Here is a 25172-nt window from a genome sequence, read left to right as displayed (position 1 = left end):
AGGTTGTGAGGTCCAGCTGGAGAGATTGCCCAGTAGTTGAGAGTCAGTACTGCTTACAGAGGACCCGGGTTTGGTCCGAGGCACCTAGATTCAACAGCTCACAGCTGCCTGTAATTCCCGCTCCCTGAGATCTATCGCCCTCTTCTGGACGCCATAGACACCACACTCATACCGGTGGTGAGTGCCTATGTTCACATAATTTTAAAAAAAGATAAATTGTTTAAAAAGAGAGGAAGTATGAAAACCGATTCGGTGTAGGATGGGGCAGGCACACTTCCTAGGTCTGTGTCCATCCAAGTACAAGATCACTACTATATTTTCCTCATTTAGTGGACTGAGCCCAGAAATCAGCCCAGAGACTTTTCTCCATAGAGGACAGCCATCAAAGCCATGAAGCTCTTGTTATGGCTTGGATAACATTTTATTTTCAAATCAATTCTCTCTGTCTATTTAGGGGAAAAAAGAACATTGTATTTTCATTCAAAACTCTTCCTAATCCACGATGCCATCCCAGTCACGTGAGGCGAGGCTATTTTTAAATTGCTATCACCGGAGAAATTAAGACAGTGAGGACAGCGGCTCAGGAAGTGAGCAGCTTTTGACTCAGTTTTTTTCTGACTCCGTCTGGTAACTGCTGACCTGCTCACCCCAGTTTCTGGGATGCCTGACTCAGGGGGAAACACCTGGCTGATGGTATTAGTAATTTCAACTCTCGGGCACACAAGAGGAGAGCCCCCCCACATTGTTGCTTATGAACCATGACAAATCTGTCTGATTGCTTACTCCACAGAGACCAACGGGAGGACATAATGGGGATATGCCTGGGAAACATAAAAGTTTCCCGTCATAGACATATGCAAATATGACTATTTGATCTCTGGCAAAGAATAAACAAAACCAAACCCACTGAAGAAAAGCTATGCAACAGGTGGTTTGATCAGCAGATGGGGGAGAGCGATGGGTGGGGTGAGCCACGGATCCACTGCAGGAAAGGAAGCCAGTCATTTTTGAAAAGACAGATTGGACATGGCTCACAGACCTCAGTGAAAAACATAAACCCTAAAGCTTGTAGAAGAAGGAAAGGCAGGGCAAGCCCTGTGACTTTAGGTTAAACAAAGATTTCTCAGAAGTGGCAATCCAATAGCGCTGGCATCATTCATTGTTAAAGGGACGTGATGCCCAACAGGTGTGTGTGTGTGCACAGGGAAAAACTCTCAGGAGAATCACTTCTGTTGTTTAGTCAGCCCAGCCTGTGGTGGCCAACAGCAGCCCAGGAAGAGCAGGGCGAGTGAGGCGAGCAGGGCAACAGAGCTAGCCAAAAGCACCTCAGGAGCTCCACCCACCCATCAAATCATCAGTTGCCCCAGGCACAGACTCAAGTATTTCAGCTGCATCTTTGGATACTTTGTGTCCTACTGTTCCCTCCTTGGCCCTAGGTTGGCCTCACCTGCTCTAGAGAAGCATTCTACCACTGAGCTCTCCCCCAGCCTGCCCCAGTATCTTACGTTTTGGAAACATGTTTCTGCTACTTCCCTTCGCCCCCCTCCCCCGCCCCCCAAGCATTGGAGGGCAGCGTTATCTTCTCTCTTTGGTCACAGGAAACTGGATGTTACCGCCCGACCCCCAGAGGGTCTCTTGCCCTCTACCATCTCTCTTCAGAGGACTTGGTAAGTACTCTGTAAATAAGATTCCTGAAGCTCAGGTGCTCGGACTTCCCGAGCAGAGGGATCAGTGATGCTACAGGAAGGGGCAGGTGCATCCCCCGAACTTACACATAGAAGCTCACGCATTAGCAGCATGGTCTCCACTATCCTGACACCGAGAGGAAGTATGGAGCCCTGAAGAGGCGGGCACTACTAGGAGGCCATTGTCTTGGGGAACACTGACTGTCCTTGGCTGGATTTATGACTTTCTCCTAGCATCTTGGGTTGGTTTTCATGAGTGAGGTTTTACAGAAGATCAAGCCCGACTCCTCTCCATACTCTGGCTTTGTGTCCCACTTTGTGACAGTCATGATGCCATCTGCCAAAGAGTCCTCAATCAAAGGAAGCAATAAGTGATTAATATGTTCTGGAACCTCCAGAACCAGAATTTCACAACTTTCTTTAAAAAATTATCCATCGTTGAGTATTTTGTTATAGTGGCTTAAACATGGACTATTCAAGTATCCTAATTAAGAATGTACTAAAAAAAAAAAGGTTCACATTTTCCCTTGGGACTTCAGGTACCCCCAGTGGGTACCCTGGAATATACTGGGTTCTTCCTGGGAGAGATAAACAATCTCTGAGAAGTAGTGCTGGGGGCATCACCAGAAGGGTGGACCCTCAGCTCTGGCCTCCACCACTCAGAGAGCACAGTGTTTGTAGTTGACAAGCGATTGAAAAGGTCAAGTACCAAGGAAAGTGTTTCTCTCCTCAGACAGGCTTATCAGAGCATTTGCTCTACAGCTGATGCTAAGAAAACAAGACTTGGCCTTTGGACAGGAACTCCTTCAATAAAGGTGATCAAGGTCAGCTCATCTATGCCAAGGACAATGGCGCGATGCCGGGAGGGGAGATGAAGGATGGGCCCCAGCACCAGTCAGCTGTCATGATTAAACTACTCATAAAATATAACCAGGACAGTGTCTAACTGCAGGTACACATGGGACAGCTGTTTCACGAGTGGCTTTACTTCCTAAACTTACTGTAAAATAATCTGAATGTTTTCTTGGACCATGTATTGTCTCCGTGCCTACACTTCTTGGGGGTCATAGGTGAATGGAAGAGAGACAGGAACAGGCTGGTCCCCAGAACTGTAGGATTCTTGCACTGTCTTCATAGATAACACGCCATAATAACTCTCACGTCAGGAAGGACAACAGGACACTTCATGCCCTAGTCAATGAAAGGCTATCAGAAAAGTCCTACTGGCAAATGATGTGTAGGCTCTTCTCAACTTCTCTAATGTGGCATCCATCATAACCGCTTCCCAGTGCATTTCCTCTGTCACTATGGCAACCGCCATCCATCATAAGCAACGAGTAAAACAGTATCCATTAGAAGGAAAGAGGCGGCCCCTTATCTCCAGCTCACATGGTTTCATTTCAAACAGTGACCTTGTCTCATATTATAACCCTGGGTATCCAGCTGCTGACACTGGAAGGCTCCAAGGACTTCTGTGCTTTTAGCATGAAGGACTGATCAGATTTCAGTTTCCTTTTTAATGTCCAATTAAGAGCAGGATTATATAAAGTCTCAACTTCTGTAGTCAGGCTCTGACATAGTCATTAAATGAGACAATAGTCAAAGACAGAGGCTACACTGACTGACACAGGGCAGCCAAAGGGCCCTCCAAATGGATAGTATGGGAACGGTGTATAGCTCAGTCACACCTGCAGCTCTGTGCCCAGGCCAGCACATATAACTCCTATTGATTAAATACTTCTAGAAGCTTCCACAACCAAAGCATCTATTATAACTTCTTCAAGTTGATGGAGATGACCCAGTTAGAAATACACCTACCCAGGCATGGCTGAAATTACTACAGAGTTATAATAGCTTCCCACCACGAGCTGAGAACATAGTAATTCTTCATATAGTTTATAACTCCCGAGTTAGGGAAGAGCCCAGATCTTCTAGAAACATGATAGCTAAGGTAGACAGAAGAATATATAACTAACACTGCCATCTGTCCTCATGGGTCTACTGATAGCTTGCTTTTATTGTTCTGGTAAATGGGTTTCACATTTGCCCCTTTAGAGCCTTAAGTCAGGCTCTCAGGACAGCGGACGGCATCCATATCCACTGACACTCTACACTGAACTTGGTATTTCACAGCAGAGTTGTCAACATATGAGATAGAAAGTGTCTAGTCAGGGTGGAGGCACTCAACTGCAAGGTAGGATGGCAGCGAAATAGAAGTCAAATACACACGTGCTGGACTATTATTAGCTAGGAAGTCATGGAAGAAGCATGTATATCAAATCATGAATGGTAGGTGAGACAGTTTAGAAAGAAAAGATGTTCCAGATAAAAGAAGTTTGAAAAACAAAAGCCAGTGAAGTCAGGGCCTCACTCTCGGACGGACAGAGACCATCAAGACCCTCAAGACTTTTCAGACTCAGGCAGACATCGGCTGTTTTCTTTCATTTATGTTTCCTGGATTTTATGAGATGTCATATGGATACATCAAATCACATGCAGGCACATGGCGTGACATGGATGCAAAGCTGTCTAGGACAACATAGGACTGATGAGGGGGTGGTGTAGGTATGGGGGGGACTATGCTCAAAGTACGGCATATAGCTATAGAAAAAGTACAGCATATATCTGTATAGAAATGTCCTTATCCTACTCAGCTATTAAAAAATGAATTCATGAAATTCTTAGGCAAATGGATAGAACTAGAAAATATCATCCTGAGTGAGGTAACCCAATCACAAAAGAACACACATGGTATGCACTCACTGATAAGTGGATATTAGCCCAGAAGCTTTGAATACCCAAGATACAATTCACAGACCACATGAAGCTCAAGAAGAAGGAAGACCAAAGTATGGATACTTTGGAGTATGGATACTTTGGTCCTTCTTAGAATGGGAAACAAAATACCCATGGGAAGAGATACAGAGACAAAGGGTGGAGCAGAGACTTGAAAGAAAGACCATCCAGAGACTGCCCACCTGGGGATCCATCCCATGTACAGCCACCAAACCCAGACACTATTGTGGATGCCAACAAGTGCTTGCTGACAGGAGCCTGATATAGCTCTCTCCTGAGAGGCTCTGCCAGAACCTGACAAATACTGAGGTGGTTGCTCTCAGCCACTGATCTGAGCACAAGGTCCCCAATGGAGGAACTAGAGAAAGGACTCAAGGAGCTGAAGAGGATTGCAGCCCCATAGGAGGAACAACAATATGAACCAACCTGTGCCCCCAGAGCTCCCAGGGACTAAACCACCAACCAAAGAGTACACATGGAGGGACCCATGGTTCCAGCCGCATATGTAGCAGAGGATGGCCTCTTTGGACATCAAAGGGAGGAGAGGTCTTTGGCCCTGAGAAGGCTCAATGCCCCAGTATAGGGGAATACCAGGACAGGGAAGCGGGAGTGGGTGGGTTGGTGAGCAGGGGGAGGGGGAATGGGATAAGGGGTTTTCAGAGGGGAAACCAGGAAAGGGGATAACATTTGAAATGTAAATGAAGAAAATATCTAATAGAAAAAAAAAAGAAAGAAATGTCCTTAGACATGTACAATGAGTGTACATCAATAGCAATAAGTCACAAAGATAAAAAGGAAAATCACACTATAAAATATAGTGAGGAAACAGGTAAACCTTGACAGATTTATTTTTTTAAATAGGAGATTAAAGATTTTTGTTTGTTTGTTTGTTTGTTTTGTTTTTCGATACAGAGTTTCTCTGTGTAGCCCTGGCTGTCCTGGAATTCACTCTGTAGTCCAGTCTGGCCTTGAACTCAGAAATCCGCCTGCCTCTGCCTCCCAAGTGCTGGGATTAAAGGCATGTGCCACCAGTGCCTGGCCTTTTTCTGCTTTTTCATTTTTTTAAAAATTTATTTTATTATTTTTAGTGTTGGGGATAGAACTCAGGACTTCACTCATGTTAGGCGAGTAGTCTACTGCTGAGCTGCATCCCTAGCCCTGAGAAATTAAAGACTTTTGACAGTCTGGGGGATTATTTCCTGAGTAAGGAAAATGGACTGTGTGCATTTTGATGTTCCTTGTTTATTCATTAATTCCATTTATATTTCAGTATCTAACTTTGCTGTAGAATTGCAACTTAATAACAGAGACTCTTGGTGAAAAAAAAACAAAACAGTGTTTTGGTAGGTCCCAGGGGAATCAAAGGGGACCTGTCACCTGCCAGGACCTTACCTGCTGTTATGTTCCCACACTTTCAGGACCAGAACTTCATCTGCTGCAGCATTTCCATTTTCCCAGGCCTGGTTCTGGCCCTTAGCTCCTGAACCAGTCTTGCCTGGTGAGTTCCTCCAGAGGCAAGCCAGCCCACACCGTCTCCGCAGGCCTAGGCCTGCATGTGCAGTGCGCACACTGGCCTTGCCTAATGTAGCTCACGGCTTGCGTTCTCAGTAGATTGACACCAGCACAGAAATCCACAACAGATCAAAAAATGCAGATCATAAAATGCCTGTGGGATGTGCTGGCATCGACACCATAATCCTGTGGCCTGCGGTACAGGGAACGCTGCAGACCGGGTGTAGAAAGATTGCAGGAAGACCTCAACGACAGCCCTGAGACAAATATCTTCAGGACAGGACAGGCAAGCTGCAATCAGGACACCTCAACACTCCGGTCACCTGAAGGAGGCCAGCATGACAGTACCAACTGGACTGCCATTGTGGATGGGGAAATCTGGCAAGGCCCTACCCCTAGCTGAAGAGCTCCAGGAAACCAATGCCCGCTGAAGGAAGCAGACTCAGTCTTCTTGATGGTCAAGTCCTTTGATCCATTATACTATCCCCGGTGTCCAGCCCTAAATACATGCCTATGAACAACACTAAACAGACTCTCAGTCCTCAACAGAAGAGGAGACAGAAACACCATCAAAATACAGTGCCCACCATGACAAAGGCAACCTTAAAACTTGTAAAAAGTTACACTCGAATGTCAATAAAAAAATAGTAAGAAATAACTGTGTGCTAATTAATCCTGGTAAGGAGGAAATTAAAGGAAATAATAGAAAATCAGCAATGTAGACACTCACAGATGTGTTCACTGATCCAAATAAGTAAAAAGGAAGAACAGCAGTAAGCACTCAGGGTCAGAGAGACACAGTTACGGAGGGTTGGTCACTCTGTAGAACCTTCCAGCAAGGGTCACTCTGTAAAACCTTCCAGCAAGGGTCACTCTGTAAAATCTTCTGGCCATTGACAGACTTAAAGCTGATGTTAAATATGTGATGTCCCAGAAGGCAATTAAGGAGACCAGTTCGAAAGCACAGCAAGAACCTCTGTGAAGGAAGCCATTATAAACTGCACAGCTGTCAGTTTTGTTGCAGCAGAAAATGCTGAGCCAGCTCTTTTTATTCACGGTTCTTTTAAGCTTTCAGGAAATGTAAAATTCATGTAAACACATATGAATTCTGTAGCAAGACATCAGAGAAATGTAGAAAATATGCCCAAGCTATATCCAAACTCTATACGTGGAAGGATCTGTAATTTTTTTTCGCTACTTTGTTTCCTCTAGAAAGTATGACAGACAGAAGTCTCCTGTCTCCTCCAGTCCATTTCCTTTAACCCTTACCTTTCTGCCCGAGCTGCCAGAAGCATCCTAAACTTGTGGAGCCCCAAGGCCTGAAGGTTAGGATGCTCTTTCATTTTAGATCAAGCACAAGACCTACCTTCAGGTGAGCCATTCCACTGAGCTCTCAGTTCTAGCCCAGGATGGCTCATTTTATTGGTGGAGACAAAATGAGTAGTGAACAACTGGGGGAGGAAAAATGCTCTGCCCATTCAAAACTAGGTAAGGCTAGACCATCACGTCACTCTGATTCACGTATCAAAATAAGTTCCAATGAAACCAAGAAGTTGACCATAATAATGGAACTAGGAGAAAGAGATGACCTCATCGGCAGCATGGGGGACTTTTGTGTTCAGTACCTCAAACTTCAAACTTCTGATAAGCTGGAAAACTTCAGCAGCTGGGCAGCGGTGGTACATGCCTTTAATCCAGTACTCAGGAGGCAGAGGCAGGCAGATCTCTGTGAGTTCAAGGCTAGTCTGGTCTACAGAGTGAATTCCAGGACAGTCAGAGCTACACAGAAAGACCTTGTGTCAAAAAATCAAAAGCAGGGCTGGAGATGGCTCAGCAGTTAAGAGCACCGACTGCTCTTCTGGAGGTCATGAATTAAAATCCCGGCACCCACATGGTGGCTCACGACGACCACTGGTAGTCATGAGAAACAAAGAACCTAAGGGCCAGAACCCATAGATTCTGATAAGTTATCGGAAGGAAAAAAATGGGAGGGACACTGTCTGCGTGCCTCATTTATGTGAATGAAAATTAGACAGGAGCTGAATAAGTAACAGTTGGAAATTGGCTAACCAAACTACAATATGCCAGGTAATAAAACTCTGTAGCCTTTAAAAAGTGGTTTAAAGCCAGGCGGTGGTGGCCCACGCCTTTAATCCCAGCACTTGGGAGGCAGAGGCAGGTGGATTTCTGAGTTCAAGGCCAGCCTGGTCTACAGAGTGAGTTCCAGGACAGCCAGGGCTACACAGAGAAACCCTGTCTTGAAACACCAAAACCAACCAACCAAACAAACAAACAAAAAACAAAACAAAAAAGTAGTTTTTAAAAAAAGACAATTTAATACTAAAAGGTTTTCGTGAGAAACACCACAAAAGCCTTGGAGTGACTCTCTCGAGCGAGTAAGGTTGCCCTGAATTTTCCTTTGTTTTGCTGGGACAGGATCTCTCCTGTAGCTGAGGGGTGGACAGCTTTAAACCATCTCAGACTGTGGGTCACAACCCCACAAGGCTCATGTATCGGATGTCCTGCATATCAAATATTTGCATTACGCTTCATAACAGTAGCAAAATTGCAGTTATGAAGTAGGAACAAAAATTGTTTTATGGATGGGGGTTATTACAACAAGAGGAACTGTATTAAAGGGTCGCAGCGTTAGAAAAGTTGAAAACCACTGCTTTGGACTCTTTAAGTATTCCAGGCTGGGCCTTAACTTGCCACCTGCTGCCTCAGCCTCTCCAGGGGCAGGATTAGTCATTTATACCACCGCACCTCACTAGTGTTTTAATGTTAGCTTTCCTTGTATTACCCAATGTAATTTCTTAATAACCAACAATTATCATTTTAAGAAAAAAAAGATATTATAAGTCACAGAACCCAGTATTCCAAGATGGTGACGCTGAGAGGGACCATCTAAAGCAGAAAGAATAAAAGCACACAGGAGAGCTTTAAGGAGAGCTATCATGTGTGAACTAGCTGTGGTAGCCTGCCTAAAAACCTTTGATGTGGCCTGCCCATCACTCCTTAAAGTGATACCCACGGCATGCAAGAGACCATCTCCTGCTCATCACCGAGGAGGAGCAGGGCTCTGTAATTAGAGCAAGGGCAACATTCTTCCCAGGCACACGTGTAAGCAGAGAGAAGCTCTACCTTCCTCCCTCTGCGGAGTGCGCCTCAGCCCGTGTGCCTCATCTCCTCCTCCGCTGACCATATGCTCACATGCGCGCACACATACACACACACACACACACACACAGAGAGAGAGAGAGAGAGAGAGCAACCTCAGTACCAGTTTATCCCCCCACTTAACCACAGTACCTTCACGGGTCAGTAATCCTTCGCTGGAGGAAGTGTTCTTGTGTGTGTGTGTGTGTGTGTGTGTGTGTGTGTGTGTGTAAGTAACCCTCCACCCTTCCCATCAGAGTCAGCAGTCAAGCCCAAGATCACAAAAATGGGAGGGGCAGTCAGCTTGCCCCAGGGGGCAGGTGGTTTTACAGACATTCCTTCCCAGAAAATGACAGGTCTTCCAGGACCATAAAGAAAGGGAAATGACCTCGTAAATGTCACATTTGCTCAATTACATTATTAGTTGGCAAATGAGTGACTCTAATCAAAGTAAGAGGCCACCTTAAATATATATATATATATATATATATATATATATATATATATATATATATATATATATAAAGAAAAACAAAAAAACAACAAACCTTTCTTTTAAGACTGCTGGGGCTTGACCCTTGGTCCTTTTTCATATGCTAAGTACAGAATCTGTCACCGAGACACACCCTGTTTTATTTTATTGAGGATGGCTTGCAGCTCCTAAATTCAAGTGATCTCTCAACAACCTCATTATCTGCGGCTGTAGGCACAAAATGCTGGTTGAAATGAAAAATATATTCAAAAGACATCACTTTAAAAATTATGTGTCCTGGTTGGGCAATGGTGGTGCTCGTCTTTAGTTCCTGCACTGGCGGAGGAGGAGGCGGCGGAGGCGGAGGCGGAGGCGGAGTCGGAGGCGGAGGCGGAGGCGGAGGCGGAGGCAGGCAGATCTCTGAGTTAAAAGTCTTTAAGACAGATCCCGAGTGATGCACCTCATGGTAGGCCCTACTATGTGAGATATTTATAATCATCAAACAGATTCACAACTTAAAGGCTATTAACGTTTTCTGTTGTAGGTGAGAAAAAGGAGGAACCATCCCAGTGTAAAGCCATTATTGTAACAAGTTAGGTTACTAAGACTTCAGGAGGCACTAAAGTGTCTTTAGAGAACATTTTGAACTATTCCAAAGTTAAACAGATACTGACCACAAAATAAATGGATACTCTGTGCAATGTGAAAAAAAAATTTGATGGCATCTTACAGGCCGCCCCTTACTCACATTTCTTCTCCATAGCAGGGGGGTTTAGCTGTGATTAAAGTGCTAGGGTCATTAGAAGTTATAGATTTCTTCAAATTTCTAGCCAAAATTTCTAACATCTCATTTCTCAAGCTATTCACCCTCCTCAGAAAGTGAATGTGTCTGCTATCAGCCCATTGTCCACCCTCCTCAGAAAGTGAATGTGTCTGCTATCAGCCCATTGTCCAGACTTGGGGATCTGAGGTCTTCCTCTCTTTCTTGAAATACTTCAGTTCATTCTGCGAGCTTCCTAACCACACAAATCCCAGTCAGGTCAAAGGCTGGGAAAACTCTCAGCTTGAGAAGCCTGTCCCATTGATTTTTGACTGACCCAGGCCACTACAATGTCTTAGTCCTCACGTTTCTTGAATGGAGTCAAATGCAATGCAGGTGAACAGTGTCCCAAGAGATTAATAAGATCAACCCCCTAAAGACAGCACAAAGCTGGACATTGTCACAACAGTGTCTTACCTTCCACGGCCTGTTAGCCAAGGCCCAGGCTCCTGATGGCCATGTAAGCAGATATATAAATATATACAAACCTTCATGCTTCCCCAAAATGTAGGAATCCTAAACTGATCTGAATCCTGCATCCTGGCTCTGCTCGGCAGCCTCCTGTTCTAAGAGCCAGGGATGAAGTGGAGATGTTGCTAACAGTCTCTCAAACAACATCGCTCCTGCTCGAAATCTCTTCCTTCCTCAGGAGGCAGAAGGGGCAAGTGTTTGTGTGAGCCTTGTCCCCAAATAGGTCTAGACTGAGCACTGCCATCCACATCTGTGACCCTAGGAAGGTCACTGTCCCAGATCTCCATGTTTTCACCCACCTGACAGTTTTAAGAACCCTGAATGGTCTTCACATGGGAACCTGGAGTCGGAACCCTCTGAACAGTAGTGTGTCAGGCCTCTTTACTAAACAAAGCCCAAGGAAAGGTGAGTTCAGGGGGAAAACAGGTCATATTATCTGCCAGTCCAGCACCTGTTCCAATAAAACCTGGGATACGGCCGATGCTCGAGAAGTCACTGAGTAAATGTGATTCTTCCTGACGTTCGAGGGTACTAGAAGCTACTTGGATCTTCTGGTCATTTATACATTCATATGTGAGTAAGCTTCCTTCTCCGAGAGGCAGGCCAGAATGCTTTGACAGGAGACAAGGTGCACGATCCCTTACCGCTCACATGACAGAGTCATGGGATGCCAGCCAGCTCAGTATTCTGACCTTTCCCTTCTTTGAGTTGCATGTTTTTATTTCACGTGACCTAAACTCCCTCCCTCCCTCTAGTTTCCCTCTGGCTTTCCCTAGGGCAGAGGCTGCAACGGGCCCCTCCTTGTCATCCCAAGTCAGCTGACTCTGGATCCAGCCCTTCCCTGCCCAGTAGTCTCGGGACTGAGATCTTAAATTCCTTCCCTGCGAAAGTGAGTCTATGAAACTGTCGCTGCGAAAATCTTGCTGAGTCAGCAGTGTGGAGTTCCACAGCACAGGGGAGTCTGGCCAAGGCAGCTGTTGTCTCAAAGGTGTTCCAGGGCCCATTCACTAAGGGGCCTTTTTTTTTTTCTTGAGGTGTGTCTAGATGAGAAATAAGCACAAGGCTTGTCAAGTGTCATCCCAGGCCACGTTTCCGGCGGTTTTCATTCATCTGACTAAAGTAAAGTTATCTATATTTAAGTTAGCCCATGAAAAAGTTAGCTTTTGAGTCCTAACAAAGAAATCTAAACACTGACTTACAAGGCTGATTTTTAAAAATCTATTTATCTTCAAATGCCTGGAAAACATAACAATTTTTGCAAATATTTTGCAAAAAATAAATTTACTAAACTGACAGCATTCCTGAATTTCTGACATGCTATTTCTATTAGATGAGTTATTAAAGAGCCACAAATATCACAACATTGATGATTAGATCCAAAATTCCTCCAAAGAACATCTTCACAATGCAGCTTTGGCCTTTGAGAACAGGAAGAAGATCAGTTAAACACATACTTGGACACACACACATATATCACATGCACCATACATACAACCACACATACAACATTCCCACTTCCCAGACATCACACATACATCACACATACACCACATAGACCATATAACATATACACATAGATTATACACACACATTCACACAATACTATACCAGCTACACACCACACATATTCAAAACACACATTTATAGACACATATCCACTACACATCCCCATATATATATGTATATATACATATATATATATATATATATACACACACACATATATATATATGGCATACAATATACACATACATAACATACTTCTACACAACTCAGATACACCACAGTACAGATACCGTAGGCAAACACATACACACGTACTTCATCTCCACAGAGCCTATGGGCTAGTAATGAAGACATCGTTCTTTTAAGTTACAAAGTTGGCACTGGCATTGGAAAGTATATGCTGCCTTAAGAGAACCTAAGGAAACAGAACAACAGAACTGACCTTGCTAAGGCAACTGCCAAGCATTAGGAGACAAGTGGAGTGGCTGAGGGCTAGTATGGGGGCTAGTTCAGTGGTAGAGTGTGTGCTTGGCATGCAAGAGGTGCTGGTTCAAACCTCAGCATCCACACAACAACAACAAAAATACAGCAAGTGAAACTCAGAAACCAAGACTTGTTAGCTACAAAGGTATTTGTGGGCCACTTATTCTTTCAAACAAGAGCCACACTGGCTCTCAGTGGGGACCGTGGCTTAGCCACAAAGGTAAAGATCAATACACAGAGACTGCAGCTGTCACCCATGGTCTCCATCTGCCTTCTTTAGCCAATTAAACATTCCATTGAATTTGCAATATGTTGAGCTACTAGATCAATAATAGTTGATCCACAAATTCTTTCTGCTTGATGTCTTAATGACACACACTTCAAGAGGTAGCAGGTTGAGGTCATTCACATTCCAGTCCCCAGAAGCTGCCTTATCTTTTATTGCAAGAGATACTTCTGAGCTGTGATTAGGGTTAAGGCCTTTAGATGGGAAGATTAGATTGAATTCTTTGGCTGGACTGACAATTACCCGGGAGCCAGTTTTTGAGGGAGGCAGGAGGTCGGAGGGAGAAAAGGGCTCTTTAGCGTTCAAGAGAGATGACATCAGAACCAAGGAATACAGCAGCCTTGGGGAGCTAGCAGAGAGAAGGAAGGAATTTTTCATCGGAGAATCTGGAAAACAGTCCTGCTGACAGACAATTGTCATTTTGAAGGAGTCTGAAGACTCATTGTGTGTTTTGACCTCCAAAAGCATCATGTTTGAACACAGTGCTAATTAGTCCCAGTATTAACAGGAAGTGGATCCCACCTCCATCCTCCACACAAGTACTTCTCCTCATCAGGCCTGAAAACTGCTAAGCCCTTGGAAGTCATCTTTATGCACAAGTGGCTTGATGGGCACTTTTTAACCACTGGATCTTTTCTGTACCACTCTCTGCACAAGCAAACGACTTTCCCTCTCCCTCCTTGACTACAGTATTTACATCCAATGAACTACAATCATAAGTAGCACTGATTTCCGGAATAATGAGAACACCATTTGAAGACACGTTGCTGCTGCCCTGCCACTTCTCCATCCTGGGAACTTCAGAATCCACAGTCTGTTCTGAGTGCTGCATCAGAACAAGCTTATTAGAGACGTACCAATCCACTTGGGGTCACTGTTTTGATAGCTCTTATTCTCAAGGAAGTGGGGTTGGCATGTGAGGCTCTAAAGCATTTGGTGACCATGGTTAATCTTTTATTTTTCCTTCTAGAATTGTCCTCAGGGTACTGAGTTAGAGACCTTGATGACAACCTCGGGGTATTAGGACTTGGTGAAGGGGTTGTCTGGCAGATGGTTGGTCCTCCAGGAGTATGCAGTATGGAGCACCTATTCCTTTACATTCAGATTCATGGGCCTGGTGCCTGCTACGCACACGCTGAAATGCATCTGTAATAATAAAAGTGGCTCTAGAAAGCAATGGGAATCTGATATGGATATGCCCACCAACAACAGCACAGCCTCAGCCATTCTGAAGGCCTCCTCTTCTGAAGGGACTTCTAAATACTTCTGAGTGTCCATAGAGGTATCTTTGCACATGTCTGATGCTGCTTCCTGGGGCGAGCCTCACGGGTCCTGCAGGGCATTTCCTCACTACCCTGCTCACTCCTCTTGCATTGGGAACTCTACCATTAAGTTCTTCTCTAAGCTGAGTGTATGTGTGAGGGTTTGCACATCACACACACACAGTCATTTAATCCCATTTCTTCATTTTATGCTCTGAAGCAGAGATTCTGAAGAGCCAGTTTTATTCACAACCAATTATTCTACATGATCTAAACACAGGTCTTTTTAATAAATCTTCCCTTACTATTTCTAATACATAAGCTTTTCTAAGCTTTATAAGAGCTAGAATTGTCCACGTTTCTACGGATGCAAGGCTCTTTTTTTTTTTTTTTTTTTTTTTTTAGGAGAAATTCAGGTTACCATGTAGCCACACAGGCAGACTTCTTCATGGAGAAAAGGAATACCTCTTCATCTGGTGGAAATAAGCACAGGACTTTTGTTTTTGTGTAACATAATACTAATTCTCCTGATTGGAAAATATGGCACAAAAAGGAATTTCTCCATTTAATAAGTAGATCACTCTTTTAAAAAGAAATCTTTTTTTCTTTGAGAACTTTATATGCCTCCCAGATCCTCTTTTTCTCCCCAACTTCATATCACCCCCTTTAAAACGCAACCCATCCACTCCAATTTGTATGATTTGTATTCTTCTGGAGAGGAGATAGGGCATCACTGGAACACGGGAGATTCACCAGGAACCACAGCCTTAACGAAAACTGACTCCCTCTCCTCCAGAGTCACTCACTCTGAGAGCTTCCCACCTCAGTATTTAAACAGTTTTTGTTTCATCCTGTACATACGAAATGGAGCATATGCATTCTCTGAATTGTCTGTGTACATATACATGTGAACATATACACTTGTTGTTGTACAACTAACAGTAGCACGACAGGACTTCTCTGAACATGTCTCCTTGCATGTATGTGCATAGGGCAGGGACGATGGCACAAGGGACAGTGTGTCTTTTTACAGCTGTTTGCTCTGACTTAATGTATTGTGAATCATCTCAGAATTGTCACCAGTATTCTTTTTCTCTTTAGTGAAACAGGATGGTGTAGATATGGGTTATCTCTGTATACATTCAAATATGTTGGTTTTCACTGTGCAAAATTCGGCCTTACAATGTTACACTAAAAAATTGAAGGAAAAAAACTATTCCATGATTATAGAATATGCATATTTTCAACCTGACTTGCTAAAAATCCAATTGAACAATTTTATGCTTATCTCATGATGTCAGTAAATTTCTTTTTCTTCAGTTTCAATATTTAGTAGTCTGACTCATTTTTCTGGAATCTTTTTTTTTTGGAATATCTTTTTAGATAAAGATCACAATTCATAATTTTGATACCTTAGAAGTCTGGTTTTTTTTTCTTTAGAGAAGAATGTCTTAAACTAACTTTTAAAAAAATCTTTTACTTCCCCATGTGAATTCCAACATTATTTCATGCCTATGTAAAATGATATTTTAATTATTGTTGCCACTGACTGTCAGCATCTCTGGTAATACTGCCGGTAACTCCACCACCACGAAGCACAGCCTTAAAAAGCAGATCTCTGAGGCCTTACTTCCATATTTTATGTTCTGCATTTGAAAGGCTGAAGCTAAATTGTTTTAAGAAGCATAACTGAAGGGAGTCCAGGACATGTACATTCTTAGCCTAAAGCTTCTTCAATACATGGAAAATGGTGTATTTCAAGTAGGGTTACAACTTATTGGTGGATCATAAAATTTACTCATGTCCACAAATGACAAAGATGAAACAAAACTGATGAATTACATTTTATGAAAGCGATACACACATTTATTTTATATTTTATGCATACTTATCTATCTTTAAGGGCAGAGAATATATAAAAGCATTTCTTAGGCTGATGAACTGGCTTAATGTGTAGAGTGCCTACTACGAAAATGTGAGGACCTGAATTAGGATCCCGAGCATCTATGTAAAAGCTGGGTGCAGCAGCTTGTGTCTGTAGCCCCAGAGCTCAGGGGAGGAAGCAGGCGGGTCCTGGAGCCTCACTGGCCAGCCAGTCTAGCCAGAATGGTGAGTTCTAGATTCAGTGAGGGACTCTGTCTCAAAAAATTATGTGGGGAGAGAGAAAGGAAAATTCTCAACATCAACCTCTGGTCTACACACAGAGGCACAAAGGCACATATGGTACATACATTTTAAAAGAAATATTGTGTATCTGGGGTATGTATGTGTGTGTACGTGTATGCACATGTGTGCATGCATGTGTGTGTGTAAGGTGTGTGTGTGTGTGTGGGCATGTGCATACTACAATGCATGTGTGGAGACAAAAAAAAAGTTGTGGAGTCAGTTCTTTCCTCCAACTTTTAGGTGGGTTCTGGGGACCAAACTAAGGCACCAGGCTTACATTGCAAATGCCGTTACCCACTGAGCTGTCCTGTTGGTTCCATAAGTTTTGCCTTTTTTTTTTTTTTGGTTTATTTTTGGTTTTGCATTTTTCTTTTTGAGACAAGATTTCTCTGTGTATCATCAGCCCTGGCTGTTCTGGGACTCACTTTGTAGGCCAGGCCCCATAACAGTTTTAACTGTGGATCAAAATCAAGTAGTCCAAAGACGGGGGTTCCAGGAGATGCAGATGCTATGTGACACTCGTTGTATCTACACCACCCCTTATTTCACTAAGGAAGCTTTTGTGGCAGTCCTAGGACACACAGGCATCAGTTCTTCACTTCCATTGTACAGGTTTCAGGCATTGAACTGAGCTCAAGGCTGAGCCGTCCTGCTAGTGTTTCCTGTATTCTTAGTCTGCTTGTAGCTTTAATTTGGAATGAGTATTGAATGCCGTGCCCACTGAAGTGTCATGAGTCTTTCTCCTCTGATGTATTCCATCATGGATTTTTCCCAAATGCACCATGTTCGCATTCTTCAACACCGTTCTCCTGGGGTTCTTCTTAAGCCCTTGACTTGTTATAATTCATCTCATACAGCACTCCCGACTTCTGGTAGGTTCTCTATTTGTCAAAGCTGTTGCTGTACTCCTAATGCACTCTATGTGAATGAAAGGCCTGTATTCTGTGATCATTTATTAAATTCACAAAACGCAGGCATTAATTCCAGACTTTATTTAGTTAATAAAATACCCTGATCTTTGTTACCTTTGCAACCTAAAGACCAACAATAAACTACCTGTAGGAAGAAGTCCTACTGAAAAGTGGGATTTCAGTTCCAAAATTCTTACTTGACATTTACTTGAACATGTGTGCACTAAGAGTATAAACTGTGCACTAAACTCGACACAGTCACCCCAGCAGTGCTCCTGGAACTTCATTCTTCTTGTATTTTGTGTTTATGCTGAGAATGGAAGAATATCTCCCCTGCTATGGAGCAGCCAGGAGGAGGCAAGCTTCAGGGGCTGTGGTCTAGACACAGCATCTCAAAGTGAAGCACAGTATCTTTGAATTAATCGCACAGCATGAAGACTGCATGGGCCATTAGACCTCTGGGCCTGAGACCCTGAGCTTTCCTATGTTCTATATTTTTCTTGTCACTTTTAAGGGAGAAAACTTACTTTTAATGTTCACTCCCCAAAACTGACATTCTATTGTTATATATATGTATGTATCACACACACACACACACACACACACACACACACACACACACACACACACACACTTCTGGAGGGTAACCATGGACAGTAGCTATAGTCTAAAATGGTTGGTGGTCTCTTGGACAACCCTGACCAACAACTCAAGAGAGGTGTTCTCAGACTGGTGTTGGACTTGTTAGGACTCTTGTCAGCTCAGAGGGGACATTTTTTTTTTTTAAGATTTATTATTATATCTAAGTACACTGTTGCTGTCTTCAGACACACCAGAAGAGGGCATCAGATCTCATCATGGATGGTTGTGAGCCACCATGTGGTTGCTGGGATTTGAACTCAAGACCTTTGGAAGAGCAGTCAGTGCTCTTAACTGCTGAGCCATCTCTCCAGCCCCAGAGGGGACATTCTTATTTAAACTCCATGTGTTTTTTTATACATTGATTTCCATGTATTATAGGTAGTTTAGGTAGTTAATAGTATGATCCCTTATGACTTTTCAAACATCCTGTTTCTTTCTTTTCTTTCTTTCTTTTTTTTTTTTTTCCATTTTTTTGAGACAGGGTTTCTTTGTGTAGCCCTGGCTGTCCTGGATTACTGTTTCTTTAAAGACGCTTGTAATGGACTATCTATACAAGCAAAATCTGCTACCTACCAAGAAAGATTTCTGTGGCTTTGTACCATCAATATTCATTAACATCCATCATCGGGAATAAAATCCATCTTTACAAAGGCAGAGAAATAATTATTAAACTGTGCTTAGAGAACTACCCAGGAGAAGAAAAATGTAATAATTTATCCAACAAGAGCAGCTGACAGGCAACCCGGACTTATTACACGGCATGTAATTCACACTGGGGTCTCTCCTTCTTCCTCTTCGCTGGGAATTACCTGGGCCTTCACTTCCTGAGCCAGAAGCAGGGACTTCAGCAGCAGCAGGAAGTGAGTGCAGGGAGAGTAAAGCCATGGTACTGCCTTTTCTGTGGCTAGACTGACTGGATATATTTTCTAACTTCTAATTTCAAAACTTCTCTAGTGGGTTATTGTAGCTCTTTGTATTCTAGTGTTAACTGTATCCCCTCCAACTGTTTGCATGACAGGGTCTACAGGTAGCTTCTGGGAACCTGCCCCCAGCTGATTCTGATTGGTAAAGATGCCAGCAGCTAAGAGCTGGGGAGAAGAGAGAGAGGGGTTTTTAGGTTTCCAGGACTTGGGACCTCGAGGAGGAAGAGGAGAGAAGCCATTTCTGAGAGTGCAGGACAGGGAGGCAGAGCTACCATGTAAAGATGCTGGGTCAGGAGCAGCCGAGATGGAACATAGAAATTAACAGGTAGTGATTCAGAATTATCGAAGGGAGGTAGATTCTAACTACATGGAGGTTAGACAGTTGAGCAGATATTGTGCTGCTTAAAGCATATTTAAATATAAAGGCTGTGTGTGTCTCTCGGAACATAAGCCATTGAGGCAGGAAGCAACCCTGTATCAGGATATATTAAAAATACTACTACTACAGGTTATGTTATATAAAGAAATCAAACCAATAGAAATTAAATATATATAAATTTACTGTTTTATTTTAAACACTTGATTTTACAAGAACCAAGAGTTTCTGGAAGCCCTTTTCTTCCTAAGAAGAGCTGAGCTCCATTTCCCAGAGAGGAGAGCAGCAGGACTTTGTACTTTGGAGTGTGGGAAACCCTTTACTGGAATTTGCAGATATGATGCTGCAGGGGGTTCCATGATCTTCCCGACAGCTAGACACAGGGTCACCTATGGGGCACTCACGCATCTCATCCAGCTAGTGTTCTCCATAGTGGTAGAAATGGCTCCCCTATAACCAAGGGCACAAAGGGAAATGATTTAACAGAGGAACAGATGGGCACAGTAAAAGCCGAGACACCGTGGAGGAGCCCAGGAACGTATCTGGAGGCAAAGAATGCAGGCTTGCCCAGTTTCCAGGGGCATCTACAGAGCACCTTTCCTTCACATTTGTGTGCGTTCTACTCCCAAGAGATTTGTGTACACAGAAATCCTAAATACCCAGCAGTTTCCCTGATCGGGAAGTGATCGATTGCCCACATGTGGACTCCTGGCTTATATGCCTGTTTGAGAGTGTTCAAGGTTTGTGGGAAACAGGTATTTAGTGTGATTTTGATTCATTTGGAAATCCATGGAAGCACTCAGTGAAAACCCATCATTTTCTAAAAACAAACAAACACCTACCATGCCTTTTAAATAACAAGTAGAGGCGGCTGCAGGGCAGAGTTCAAGCCCCGAAGAGCTGTGCAAATCCCTCGCTGCACACTGACGACACTGTGAAAGAGAATCTTCACTCTTAAGTCATTTAAAAAGTGCTTAGTGCATGACTTGCTGACCACCCTCAGTCTGCAAAATTTCACTGTTGAGCGGGCGTGATTTTGAAGTTATTGCTGATGCTAGAATCTCACAAAGAAAACAATTCCCCAAATGCTTCCAAATGGGAACTGGAAAAATTGCACAAGTGTCAAAGGGAGCTGCCCTGCCACAGCCAGTCCTCTGACGATAACTGTTCCGCTAATTCTGCCGTTTATTAGTGAATGACCTCAGACGAAAGGCACAAGCCATGGCAACCAATGGCTGGGAATCAGCCAATGAGCTGACGGGAAGCTGGGAGCTCCTTACACATTGGCTTGCACCAGAAGATTCTTGGTGGGGAGAAGCAGGTGACAGGGATGACATGAAGCTTTCTAGGAAGATGACATCTCAGGGAAGGTCTGGCTAACCCTAGTTAAAGTGCGAGCAGTTTCACACACCCTCCTAGGTCCCGAGGAAGGGAAGCAGCGTTGGACGCCAGTCCTACAAGGTGGAGCTGAGTTGTGCAGCCAGAGGCATGGTGCGGAGCTCTGTCTCAGTCCTGACAGAGCCAGTGATGGATGACTCTCTCAGTGCAGCAAGTCCTCCCTCTGGGGATCCCTCCCCCACCGCCTCCCCTGCCTGGAAAGCTTCAGTGTGGGCTGAAGCTGAGAGAGGCACTAGGACGATGGGGCTTTGCTTCTGGGCGGGAATGTGGGCTCTTCACTTGATCATCTGTGTCTCCTCATCTGCATCGTAGAACTCTTCCTCCTCTTCACTCTCACTGCTGGCCTTGTCCAGGGACTGCAATGACAAAGGAGATCTTGTAGAAGAAATAAAATGGTGTCACGACAGGCCTAAGTGAGACTTACCACCCAGGCACTCATAGGGCAATTTTGCTGTTATTTTGAGACAGGGACCCATGCAGACCAAATTAGCTTCCAATATTCTAAGTAGCTGAAATCACCTTCTGATCTTCCTGTCTCCACCTCCCTAGTGCTGGGTTTACAGGGGTACACTACTACTCCCAGTTTTAGATGGTTCTGGGGATCAAACCCCAGGGCACCTGGATGGCTACGGCATGTGTCTCTATACCTGTGGAGGATCCAAGGTCTGTAGAGATAGTGCTTCCTCCCCTAACCTCCTATATGAGTACATTTGAAGATCAGAAAATGTCTCCAGCAAAGGGCTGTTCAGAGTCTCTGGCAATAGCAGGCTCAGGAGGCCTGAGGTCAGGCCTGTGGCTCCAAACACGATGAATGGCAGAGACCACTGTAAGTCCTTCTGTGGAGACAGAAAGTGGAACAAAACCAAATAAGCCTATCAACTTCTCAGCAGGTGACATCAACCGTCATGTGACCAGGAACTGCCATGTTTACTGTCTAGTCAGCACCTTCCCACAAGAACACCACACGCCATGTTTTCTTTGCTCTAAGACAGTTAGTTATCCAGGGAAGTCACAGAATGTTTTCTTCAGGAATGCAGTGATGGGTATAAGTGAGCCAAAGGGCTAGACAAGAATTTGGACTAGAAGCCTTGGATCAACCATGTCAGTCAAGGCATGGCCATGGCTGTCTGTGAGCATGGCAGGCTCATAGTAGAGAGTTCACGGAACTCTGAGTCCAGTCCACCTGAGGGCAAAGTTTGCGCCACGCTGATCTCCATGTTCTCTTCATATGAAGAAGACCCGGACTATCTGCTGATAATAAACTTTGCAGTGGTCGAATGTGTTATAAAGTCATCATTGAGAGACCCAAGATTAAAAGAGTAGACCCCCCCAAGCTCCACAGCATACAGAGTTTGTAAAGTATTTGAGTTGTATATGGCACTACCAGCAATTGCTTCAGAGAGTCAAAGGGTACTCTCAGAGAAAGTCGATGGTTTCTTTCAATGCACAGGCTCCTGACCACAGTGGGCTGGCTCTCTTGTTTAGGGTATTTTTCAAGGTCCTCTAGAAAAGCCCTTAAAGGCATATCAGAACCACAGTGTAAGTAATATCTTAATGACATTTTATTATATAATAATATATTGTGATATAATACTCTAAAACATATTTCAGGATCTTAACTGTGTGTGTATGTGTGTGTGTATGAGAGAGAGAAAGAGAGAGAGAGAGAGAACGAGCATGTGTGTGTGCGCGTGTGTGCGCGGATGTACTGGTGCCCATGGCAGTGGTAGAATCCCTGAAGTTATAGAAGGTCATAAGCTGCCTGACATGGGTGCAGGGATCAAACTTGTCTTCTCTGCAACAACAGATGTGTTCTAAACCATTGAGCCTTCTCTTCAGTCTCTTTTGTAAACGTTCTAGGATTCGGTGTCTTTTTTAGTGTACATGGGGAAATGTCCTTGGCCCTTCCCAAGAATGCTGAATAAAGAAGGCCAATTCTAACCCTCAGAAGATACAATATCATGGTTACCACACATCTGACTCTGAGACAGCTCAAGGTCCTGTGCCTGATCTCATCACTGTCTCTCAGTTAAGACATCTATGGTCCCAGGCTTGAGACAGCCTGTTATTTAAAAAACAATCTTTATCATGAAATCTGGGCCTATAAGAGCCTGTTGGCTTCACAAACAGGGCTTGGGCTATCTAGGACCCTTCCTCTCAGATCTACTTACTGTTTGTGTCTGACAAAATCCAGGAGAGACCTGCAGGTGCCCCTGGGGCTTTCACAGGGCCTGAGCATTTGAGACCTGGATGGTTTAAAGGGGTCATTTGTTCCCCTTGATCCCCACCCTTGTTTTAGACTATAGAATTTAAAACATGCCAAAGAGGACAGGGCATGTGTGCTGCTGCTGACGTGTGTTTTCCTTCCTGTGTTTGCCCCCATAGTGGCCACATATTCAACCTGCTTCTAAAACACATCTCACCTTTAGAGCTGGTGACAATGCCTACCTCTTACAGTAACCATGAGAGTTACATGCAGTAACATGTGAAAGGACTCAGCGTAGAACCCAGCACATCATAGAAGCTTGATCATACATGTTAATCGACTTCTGAATGTTGATGGGAAGGGGAATGCTGGTATCACCGACCCTCCGCTGAGTCCAGGTGAACACAAAGTCAGACGCACCAGGGGTAAATGCCCAGTCCACCCACCCTGACGGGGTACGAGGCTCTGCGTCAGAAAGGCACAGGCGTGGCATTTGTGCAGCCGCTCTTGGCCGAGCTCACTCATTGCCTCTCCCACACAAAGCACAAGTGAGTGCCGAAGCAGAGGATGAGAACAGAGACGGAGGTACAAACCAACCAGGGAGGGGACGAAGGGAGCGATGATCCCACCAACTCGGGAGAACATGGAGCACGTCCCGAGGCCGACGTTCCTGGAAGGCAGGAGAGAAACCAGGTTAGTTAAGTAAATACCATCATTAAGTCTCAGGGGGACAGTGTAAAGATCCTGTGTGGGAAGGACATGATGAGCCCAATATAGTAAATTCCTAAGGAGAAGGTGCACGGCCCCATTAGAGCTTTCTATGAGGCCGAGGAGGTCTGTAATGACATCACCCTGTGCGACAGCACTAGACACACGAGGTTTCTCAGCACCTGAATGTGACTCCTGAGGCTAAGGAAATGAACTTTTATTTTAGGAACAAAGTCTTGCTATGCCGGCCCTCGCTGGTCTTGAACTGGGCCCATTCTCTTGCCTCTGCCCCCAAGCTCTTCAAACTGAAGATATGGGCCACCACACTCAGCAGAAACTGACTTTAAAAAGATGTATTTATTTTTATGTGTAGGAATGCTTTGACTGTTCATATGTGCACCATGTCCACGCCTGGTACTGCTGCAGTTAGAAAGAAGGTGTTGGGTCCCCTGCGGCTAGACTTTCAGACAGCTGTGAGCTGCCATGTGGGTGGTAGAGATTGAGTCTGGGTCATCTGTAAGAGCAGCCAGTGCTCTTAGCTACAGAGCTATCTCCAGTGCCTGCAATTTTCATTAATGTAAAGTCACATGAAGATAGCAATCACCACATAGGTCAGAAGGTGAACAGAGCGAGCATCTATCTGGGCATGTCTCATAGGGAGCAGTGACCTTCAGTTCTTCTGTCAGTTACAATAGCCACAGCCAAGGCTTTGTGATCCAAAAGCTTTGACTTTTTTTTTTTTTTTTAAAAAAACTCAGCTAACTATTAAAAGTCAGGCGTGTAAATAGGAAATGATGTGTACACATTGCCAGGTAACCGAGAAGAACATGAACAGTTTAGGCAGAAAAGGTATCGAGGGAACAGAGAATGGCACTGCCTCCAGATAGGCTAGGCCTCACTTCTGCCTCAGCCTTGCTGTTTGCATGGAAAGCGTCCCTGTGTGGGTAGTGTGGCTCCCAAGTTACACAACAGGCTGCAGAAGCAAGATGAGAAGACACCAGCAGAGGAAGCTGTTTCTGGGAAAGACTTCAAACCAACAGGTGGAAAGCATTCGTAGGCCTCTTGCTTGAGGAAACAGAAGGGGTTCTTTCAAATGCTCCTTAGGGAGCCTGGCAAAGGGCTGGCACAAGGAGGACCAGCCCAGGGCACAGGAAGCAGGGCTGAGGCTGCAGCCCCATCCTGAATCTGGGTTTGCTCTTCATGAAGGGATGTTAGAACTGAAGATGTTCTTTCTTACAGAAGCCTGCACTCACCACCCCTCTAAAACAACTAACTCTCTGAAACTGTAAGCAAACCCCTAGGTAAATGCTTTCTTTTATAAGAATAGTCTTGGTCATGGTATCTCTCACAGCAACAGAGCAGTGCCTAAGACAATGGGTGATTAAATGCT

The 25172-nt window shown here is 44.3% G+C and overlaps 1 protein-coding gene across 2 annotated transcripts in view; it reads right to left on the bottom strand.

Annotated features, from left to right (window-relative positions):
• Window positions 1-19661: 19661 nt before the first annotated feature.
• Window positions 19662-25172, bottom strand: part of Slc22a15 (solute carrier family 22 member 15) — a 56872-nt gene continuing 51361 nt past the window's right edge. The window contains exons 10-12 of one of the 2 annotated variants that reach the window (XM_052179628.1): window positions 23672-23744; window positions 21516-21704; window positions 19662-21224 (exon numbers count right to left, since the gene is read on the bottom strand). In XM_052179628.1, the coding sequence (XP_052035588.1) occupies window positions 21144-21224; window positions 21516-21704; window positions 23672-23744 (343 nt within the window). In that variant the 3' untranslated portion in view covers window positions 19662-21143. Of the gene's footprint in view, window positions 21225-21515; window positions 21705-23667; window positions 23745-25172 lie in introns of both variants that reach the window. The other variant, XR_007977443.1, reaches the window with a different exon arrangement.

This window comes from Apodemus sylvaticus, chromosome 4 (genome assembly GCF_947179515.1).
Source record: "Apodemus sylvaticus chromosome 4, mApoSyl1.1, whole genome shotgun sequence".
In the NCBI taxonomy this organism is placed as follows: domain Eukaryota; kingdom Metazoa; phylum Chordata; class Mammalia; order Rodentia; family Muridae; genus Apodemus; species Apodemus sylvaticus.
This window is presented reverse-complemented; position numbering and strand designations above follow the sequence as displayed.